The following is a 9657-nucleotide window of genomic DNA, read 5'->3' on the forward strand; positions in this document are numbered from 1 at the left end:
AATTAAAGTTCTCTAGTTTTCTCTTTTTTTAATCCCACGAATATTATACAGTAAAGTCCCTGATATTGCAAAGATTTACTTACTAGCATAACTTCATACACTGGTGCTTGATTTAACTGAGTAATTTTATACATATGTAAATGTACAGTTCAGGCTTTGCAGGATCCTAGGTCAGAAAGGACATAGCTTCCTCTGTCATCCAAGACAAGTAGGGGAAAACACATTTCAGTTGTTTTGGGTGTATCTTTTTTTCCTCAGTTTCCAAACACTGCTAGCCTAATCTATAACAACATGAAGGAAAACACAACCACTTGCTAAGAACATGTGTTTGTCCTTTATATTCATGTATGGCATGAAAGGCTTTTAAAAAAAAAAAAACCTCTTCTGCTAGAAAGGAAGGCAGCCTTTGCTTCACTTTTCATTCACTTTGAAATTTTCCACAATAGAAAACCTTCCTTAGGCAAACACTCTGGCATACAGCTGCTAAGAGCAGTGTTGACTTTGAAATAGATCATGAGAATAGAAAATACATTTAGCATTCATGACAAGAAAGCAGTTGCTACGAATATAACACAGTAGCCCCTGTAGAGGAACCTTACAGTTCCTTAAATATGTACTCCTCTAAATTTGCATATTGCAGCCTGAAAAGCAAACCCTGAGAGTCCTAAAAGTTTCCTACTGTCCCACTGTCACATTGTGTTTTCTCCAGCCACAGGTGAAATTTTCTTCTCCTAGCTAATTTGCCAAGCTCTTTACCCTACTATTGCAGCAAACAAAACTTCTGCTAAGGCCTTCTTATGAAATCAAATATCACTCTTTAAATTTCTAAGTGTGTTATTTGCAAACTGCAGGCCGGCAGACAGATACTCTCCATATGCCAAATTATGTCATTTCCATTTTCTAGGAACAGTACTTCCTACAGCAAACTGGCAAGGGGCTCTTTAGTTGGGTTGTAAGAAGAGCCAGCTCTGTGTCTCACTGCACCTGCTGCGCTGCTAAGCCTGGTATCTGGTGGCAGCCCCACAGCCATCAAAAGCAACTCTGGGTGTGGAAGAGAGAGTTTGTCAGAAGAAAGGACTGATCTACACCCTCAGAGGTACTAGCGTAGTAGTCCAGAGGTGAATTTTGTGGATATTCGCATATAGGTTTCTGTTGGCACCAGCTTGTCCTATTTGCAAACAGAATCCGATTTCCCATACTTATCCCGGGACAACCTGGTGTCTATAGAAGTTTCAAGGTGTAGAAGTCCCAACGTGTGAAACCAAACTCCTGTATTTTTAGGTTAAATTAGGAAGATGAGCCTTTATGTTCATGGTGGAGAACTTGCCTGAGAGACTACGAACACTGATATTGGGAAGACAAAAATTTTAAAAAAGAAAAAAAAAATCAAAGTTTGGTTCTGCTTCTCACCTTACCTGCTGTCACACTCACCACTTTACAGAGCCTCTGGGCAGCCCACCTGGTATTTACTTCTTTGAAACAAGGAAGCTACAGAATTACTAGAGGGTTGGGGTTTTTTCCTTTCACTTGGGAATCTCATATTCATGTTTCAGTTGTTTTGAACTGTTCAAAGTCAAGCTGTAACTCTACCAGGAGTGTTCTCAAAGTCATAATAATTACAGATTAAAGCATACTTCCTATCCAAAAGCTGTCATCAAACTATAATCCGTCATTACCCTATCTATCTACCACCAAACTACGTTTTTGTGATGGTCTGGAGGGCTGGTGAGTCACATGGTTTCTACTGATTTTCATCACTTCAAGACGCTTGCAGCAATATTGTGCAGCAAAAAGCCATGTAGCGGGCTCCTAAGGAAAAATGCTGGTCTGGCTGCCTGCACAGGAGCTTTGCTGGTAAAGAAAAGGGCAAGAAGATAGCTCAAGTAAAAGAAATGCCCCAACCACATAAGCAAACCTGCTGAAATGTCTCACTCTTCCACCCTCCTGATGGCTAATGAGGGGTCACTGCATACCAGCTACACACCTGCACGGTACAGCTATGGGACTTCCCGAGGGAGGGTTGGACATCGAAAGCTTGGAATTGGCAGCCAGCGAAGACAGCCAACACAAACACGACTCTTCACGTGTTATCGGCTCAGGTTTTCTCACAGGCGTTAATGAGCACCCACCCAAGCTGAGCCCTCTCACCCATCCAGCTCCAAGACCATCTCGCTCCGAAACCTGCCGGGTCCTGAGGCTTCGGCAGATGCAGCTCCCTCTCAGCATCTGTGCCTCTGTGAAGGCGTCTAATTAATCCCCTGGTAGTCATGAACACTACGTTCTGTCCCAGCTCCTCGTCAGAACTGACAGCAAAGGGTTTTTTTCCTTGTCTGATGAATATTACCTTTTTATCTGCCAAAGATGCTTGCTAAGTAGTATAATAAAAGCCTACAACACGCCAGAGCAGAATTCCATGAGATTTGTTTTTAAAAGCTTTGTGTATAAAGGGAACAAGGCTGATGCACCTCTGCAGTCCATTGCTATGCAATGTTATTTTGCAGCGATTTCTGAACCACTGGTCAACTTCACATAAAATCTGGAAGATGACCACATTTCCACAAGTTTCAAAGGAAGCAGAGGGAAGCACAAACCTGTGCCCTGAACAAGCGAAAAGGCTGGCAAAGACCAACAGTGATGGATGCTGGTCAGTGTGATGTGGGGGTGGCCGTGCTCAGCACCTGCACAGCTCAGACAGCCCACCGGCAGTCAGTGACTGCTCCTGCACGATTCAAAAAAACCATGAGGGCTCTGCCTCTCAGCGTGCGGGTGCCGAAGGGCATGAGTGCACTCAGTGTCTCTCCCAGGACACCTGGAGCAGCCTGCGACTTGGGGTGGGGTGGCAGCTATTAGGAAGAGCATCAAAGCCTTACACGGAGCCTGTTAGCACTGAAAACAGGACAGGAGGGACCTGCCCCAAGAGATGGAGCAGGACGCTGTTGCAACTAGTGAAACACCCCTTACTACCCAAGTCTTAACCCTGTTGTTGAACATCCTCTCTTCAGGGTAGCACAGGAAGGCCATTTACTCTCCTGAAGTGACAGCTGAAGTCAGTAAGCATCCCCTTCTTTACAGGCAGCAATCATCAGTGGTATACAAGGTCACACACCTATGAAAAGACTTAGTTCAGCATGTGTACTTCCCATTCACTTGTCAGACCATTAAATTGCTGTTTTCACGCTATTCTTGTCCACATCATTCTGAAACTCAGGCTGCCTGAAGGGCTTTAGGTTCAGTGAATAGCAGTCTCCATCACACACAAAAGGTCCGATGTGCTTCCAGCAGCTCACAAGCCAACTCCTGATGCTGGGATGACCCCGCAGGGTGGACGGTGCCCCCAGCTCTTTGTTTTGCTCCTCTTTCAAGACTCTGCCTGTAAGACACTTGTTTCTGAGAGACTCTTCTTTTGTCTCCAGCATGTTCAGTTTGGAGGCATCTTCTGTGGGGTGGGCTCCGCCTGCACTGCCCGCCCGCCCAAGGCTGTGGAGGACCAGGCTCTGACCTCTCAGCCCTCCACCATGAAACTAAATGGTGGATTCAGAGCTCCTCAGCAACATCCAGGAGGCTTCCTTCAGTGCTAAAAACCCATCGCACTTTGCAAGTCCTACAAAAGCCAGGCAAGTCAACCATTCCAGCATCTCCCTTCACTGCATCTCTCCCAAAGATCAGTATGGAGGCCTTACACAACTCTGTATTTTCTAACGGGTAGAAACAAAGAATCTTGGCAAGCTTTACTAATCATAAATGAGATTAATCTTGTAGGTTAATAAATTGGGAAGAAAAATCTATTTGGACCATGATAACTTCAATGTCCTTTTGAGTGGACCTCCCCCCAGTGATTACTCAGCAGATATTCCTGCTTCCTTCCCAGCACCAGCTGCTCCCAGAAGGAATTCTCCTGCCCATCTGCCTTCAAGCCTGACACAACGACACAGACAAATGCAACTGTAAGTGATGTTTAAACTCCAAATCCAATCCCTGATTTTATTCCTTAGGAAAAAAAACCAACAAAAACAACCACCCACAAAAAAGCATGCACTCGTTTCTAACCAGCTGGCCCGCTGGAAAAGAGCTTACACAGAAAATGAAACTTCACATATGGGAACAGTAGTATTCTTCCTAAAGAAAACTATGGCAACAAGAACTGTAGGCAGACAAAAACAAGTACCTGGGACCATCACCTAATCTGCAGGATCTGAGATTATTTTAAACCGGTGTTGGTGAAACCTTGTTCCACAGAGCTCCTCACTAACATGAAGCTATTAAAATTAATTATAATTTGACATGAAGGAAAACCTGACAGAACCTGGCCCCAGTTTCCAGCGCCTCCTGCCCTCAGCCACCCATTCATCACAAAACTGAAACAAACTCTTTTCTGCACCAGACAGGAGCACAGGAGCCTTTGGCACCAACAAGCTGACTTCTGAACAAGCGTGCTTTTTTTTTTTCCATTTACATATAATTACATACTAGCCTCCGAGCAGCTAGAAGCTCCGTGTTCTCTTTTTATATCATTTGTTTCTTATGAATACACATAGAGCACAAACCCAAACCACATTAATGATAACCTTGTTAAATATAAACTAGTATGCAATTATACAAACTGCTAACACAAACAAAAAAGCCGGGAAACTCTGATTATATGTTCACAATGGTTTCTGAAAACTAAATAAAAACAACAACAGGGCAGCCTGTCTTGCGTGAAAAAAGGTTTCACGCTGTAACTTACACGTCTCAGCACAGAGGACTAGTCTGTCAAACATCGCATCAAACTCAATCTCAAGCCCTTTGCAAGGAGTGGAAGGGTGGGAGGAGACACAGCAAGAGGCCCACATGAACTACAGAAAAAAAATCTCCGATTCTCCTCTCTGCTTCTCTGCATCCTACTTCAGGTGAGCTAATTAATGCCTGTCTCTGGGCAGTTGCTGACTCCCACCCCATCATGCCGAGAAGGGCAGGCCCCATGCTGGGCGTTTGGCTCCTCGCTCTCCATGAAGAGAGCAGCAGCAGGTCTGCTCGAACCCTCTGTTCCTGGGATTGCGCCAGCCCTGTGCACGCCTGTGATTTATCTTCTGTGCAGCCAAGAGTGAACCCAGCAATCGGAGCCCCTACCATGTCTTTTCATTGAGATGATGAGAAGCGAACACTTGATACAACCTCCACAGTCTGCAGCTGTCCGTTCCTGATGTTTAAAAATACATACCTTTTCCAGAACAGAAAAAAAAATCAATTGAAGGCAGGCCAAAATCTGCCCCAGGCTGCACATGTACAGCATCACGGCAGCCAGCAAAGCCGGGGGCATAACCCAGAGCTCTCTCCTGCACCAGTGCCAGCAGTAAGCAAGTGCTACAATAGAGAGCCTCACACTTGTTAGTGGAGTAATGCAAGGTCTCCGCCACAGCTGAATCTAGCACTCAAGAAAATAAAAGAGCATGAGAAAACTAGCACTTTCCTTACATCTTACACCACAAGAAAATACACAGCACAAAGGAAGGGTGTTATGGCACTGGAGGGGCACCCTGACAAGAATTTCTTAGGTGACCTCCCTCGCTATGGACTCGGGCTATCCATTCTGCCTGTCTGCATGCTCGCAGTATGGCCAAACTTGCATGATGCTGGACTTCTAGGGTGTAAATAAGAGCAGTAATTGCCTCTTAAACTTCACACAGTTCTCATGTAACAAAGAAAAAATGTATTGGTTGTGGAAGGAAAAATTTTGAGAGTGGCAAACATGGGCAAGGGAAAATAATGACAGGGAAGAGGAAAGGCTGAGGGAAAAAGTGATACAGGTGAGATCTGAGCATCCTTCCCAGAACTGAGTGCAGGATCAAAGCATGCAAGCAAGGAAACAGGAGGATCCTTGAAAATCCAGAAAGGTAACACAGGAACCCTGCATCAATAATAAACTGATTTGGAAAGCTGAGAAGAATCCAGCCTCCTGAACACTAAGAGTGTACTACCAAGCACTTTATCACCAACAAGTAAGAAGTTCAAGAGCAAAAAGGAATTCCAAAATCGTGGTCTGTGGGTCACTTCTCACTCAGAAGGCCATGGGCAGCAGTGTGCAGAACCACATCACAGACCAAAATGCACAAATGTGTGTGTGTGTGTGTCACGTTGCTGTGCCAGTGATCCACGGCGCAATTAGAGGGTTGTCACTGCAGGAAATGTTTTGAGAGACACATGATGGGGAGAAGATGGGTGGTAACCCACAAGCAGGCATTTTGCTTGGGAAGGTGGGGCTCCCTAGCACAGCACCTGAAAAGGGGCTCAAAAAGCCACCAATACAATCCAGATGGAAGAAAAAAACCCCAAACCAACCAACCAACGGTGGGGCAACACAGCTAAGACAACTTTCTCCTGGAACACCTCCAATCTCTCCAAGCTGGTTGGTTAAGAAAGGGATTTTTCTAGAGCAATCTATGCTCAATTACCCTTATAAAGCCTTGCGATAGCATGTGACTCAAAGTCTACCTATTTGTCCAAGGGAGAAACAAGAAGGGAGTGTGGCAAATGGGGAATGTGGGAGTGGTGCCCGATGTGAGTTTGGGGAGAGCAGTCATTTCCTCCAGCTTCTTCCCCGGTTCTCTGCCCCCCACCCACCCACTCTGATACCCAAGTATGCTGTTGAAGAAACGAAGGAAGATAATTTTGTACCCGTGGAACAATTAACGCATATGCCTTTGTACATCTTTACATGACTGCATCTTCTGAGCCAGAAGTGTCAGCGTTTCAAGCAGGTGAGGTTATTCCTTTGGGAATTAGAAGGCAAAAAGTACCCGGCGGCAAGGCACAACCCAGAGGAACACGAAGTGCTTGTAGATAAAGAGCTTATTTAGGGCGGGAGCGAGACGCCGCTTACACCACGCGTGGGCACCCTGATCCGTGGACACCGACGCAAAGATCCCCCTCCCCTTTGCGGGCTACAGAGCCGGCTGCGGCGCGCCTGGCTCAGGGCTGGCCCCATGAAGCGGGGCAGCAGGGCGGGCGGGATCCGCCACCCGCCACGGGAAGGGGTGACCACCGCCGGGAGCCGCGCTCGGCGGCCGCCAGGGACGGCGGCTGTGCAGCCTGCCGCCCGCACGGCTTAGCGGGAGCCTGACTTCCAGGCACTCGCGCCCAGGCGTGCACGGCCGTCGCAGCCCGGGAGGCTGCACCGCGGCAGACCTGCCCCTGCACGCTCGCACAGCCCCGCCGCTGCCGCTGCTCCCCCCGGCCAGGCGGCAGCGGAGCGCCCGGCCGGCCCGGCGGAGGGAGGCTCCGCGCCACCGGCGCTCCCGCCCCGCGGCTGAGGGGCCTCCCCGCGGCCGCCCCCCGCCGCCCCCCGCCGCCCGGCCGCCGCCCGCCCTTCCCGCGCATCATCCCCGCATCCCGCGCATCCATCATCCCCGCGGCGCGGCTTACCGGGACCGCTGCAGCTCGAAGGCGGCGGCGGGGCCGGGCTGCCCCAGCTCTCCGCTGCCGCCGGCGGGGCCCTGGGGGCTAGTGCGGCCGAAGGGCGCCGGCAGCACCCCCGCCGTGAAGGAGTTGAGGCGGCCGCGGCTGCCCGCCGATGCGGCGCCCAGGAAGGCGGCGGCCGGCACCTGCACCGCGGCGAAGGCGTCCTCCTCCTCCTCCTCTTCCTCCTCCTCCTGGGCCCGGGGGGGCTCGGCGGGCGCCACCGGGGGGCTGCCCAGCCGCGGCGGCGGCGGCGGCGGCGGGACCTGGCGGGGCCTGGCGGCGGGGCCGTCGTTGCCAGGCGGCGGGGGCCGCCCGTCGAGGGAGATGCTGGTGAGGAAGGAGAGCGCGGCCTGCCTGCGGCGGGGGTCGCTACGCGCTGCCGGCGGCTGCGGCGGCCCCGGCGGCGGCGGCGGCCCCTTCCTGGGGCAGGGCTCCGCCGGCGGCAGGGGCCCGGCGGCGGGACTGCCGGGGCTGGCGGCGGTGGCGGCCGCCGCCATTGTCGGTCGGCTCCCCCCCCCTCCCCGCTGGCCGGGCGCTGCCTCTCGCTGCCTCCCCCTTAGGCGGGCGGGCGGCGGGGCATGGGTGCCGTCGGCCCGCCGGGATGCATGGGGGTGACGCGGCAGTGCCCTCCGCCCGGCCGCGCCGCGCCGCGCTGCCCCGGGCCCCCGCCGCCCGCCCGCTCCGTATTTATAGGTGCAGCCGCGCCGCGGAGCGCCCTGTGCAATAACACGGCAATCACGTGTGGGAAATGGGGAGCTGGAGGAAAACAAAAGCCCGGCCAGCAGCCCGGAGGAGGAGGAGGGAGAAGGGTGGGTCTCGGCGAGCTCCCTCCTTTCAACCTCGCTCTCTTTTTTTTTCCCTTTCACCCCCTTCCCTCCTCCTCCTCCTCCTCCTCTTTTTTCCCTTCCTGGATGCGTGGGGGCGGGCGGGAGCCGGGGAAGGTGGAGCCTGTGCCCGTAGTACACGGCACATGGCCGTCGGAGCCTGGCACCGGCAGCACTCGGGGGCTGCGGCACCGGCACCGGGCTGCAGCCGTGCCGCGGAAACCGGCCGGGGTGCTGCCCCGCGGCTTTTCACGGGTGGGGGCCGGTGCCCGGGGCACCCGGAGGGCGAGCAGGGAGAGGCGGGGGGCGCAGCCGGGGCGGCCTGCTGCCGGGCAAGGCGGGGGCGTGCAGGCAACGTTGCACGAGTTCCCTAAACCATTAAAGCAGCCGCCCCCAGCCTTTCCCTCAGCCTCCTCCCCGACCCTGCCCTCTCCCCTGCACCACGGAACGTGCAATTATTTACTTTGCCTTCTGCTATGTAGCCCAAGCCCCAGATTTGTGTTCCCTGTCCTCTCTGAAGTGATGGCTGTCGTGCAGCTGAGTGGGTCTGCACGTTCCCTCCTCCTGCAGCTGCGGCTGGGGATGGCGAGTGGCCGGTCTCACCTCAGCACAAAGCTCCTTCGTTTCTTCATCACTTTACTTTGATCCACACAACCGTGCTGCAAGTGTCCTGCGATGATAATTCCATCAACGGCTTATATAAGGGTTGAATAACAGATCCATACAAACAGCAGAGCATATGGTTGTTGCATGATAGCGACGTGCACCTTCTTCATAAAACATTACAATGACTTGTATTTATAGTCCGGTTATAGTTGGCAGATGAGTTACAAGCCGTCCCAAACTCACAAAGTATCGTAATGTCCCCTACAATTTTGTCAAAAGCGTGCTAACTTGATTTTTAAAAAAGATTGATCAGCAAGGGGAACCTAATCCTATTGTCGGAGGACGCTATGGACCCCGGTTCATGATCTTTTTGAAATTGATCTTTTGAGCATTCAGAGACTTTAGAATGGAGCTCTATGACTCGGATTGATTTCTGAATGTTTGGCCTTTACTGAGTGCCACAAAACCTGAACTTTAATGGGCCAAGTCCCAGGGGTGTGCTCCTTATGTAGTAAGGATGCTGTATGGGCAGCATCCTGGGCAGGAAGCAGTGAGCAAGGGAAGAGGAAATGATGGAGGAAAAGGATGTTTCCCAGATCCCAGATTCTTAGAAAGGTAAGTGCTATTTTGAGATGGACATTCTCATTTCAGTCTGCTCTCTTGAGGTTTACATTGATGCTGGCTTAACAGAGGGCACTGGTGTGCCTGTCCCTGTGGCATGTCAGAGATGGATCATTTGGATGGGAAGTGGGTAGGCCTGAGTGCTAGACTCGCCTCTTCAGAGAAGAGC

General features: G+C 51.5%; 1 protein-coding gene across 2 annotated transcripts in view; it reads right to left on the bottom strand.

The window, feature by feature from the left end:
• Positions 1-8431, bottom strand: part of CABLES1 (Cdk5 and Abl enzyme substrate 1) — a 74548-nt gene extending 66117 nt beyond the window's left edge. For both annotated transcript variants that reach the window (XM_080380599.1, XM_080380598.1), the window contains exon 1: positions 7402-8431. In XM_080380599.1, coding sequence (XP_080236725.1) covers positions 7402-7934 — 533 coding nt within the window. In that variant the 5' untranslated portion in view covers positions 7935-8431. The remainder of the gene's footprint in view (positions 1-7401) is intronic.
• Positions 8432-9657: the final 1226 nt, after the last annotated feature.

The sequence above is a fragment of the Falco punctatus genome (genome assembly GCF_963210335.1).
Source record: "Falco punctatus genome assembly, chromosome: 3".
NCBI lineage: Eukaryota > Metazoa > Chordata > Aves > Falconiformes > Falconidae > Falco > Falco punctatus.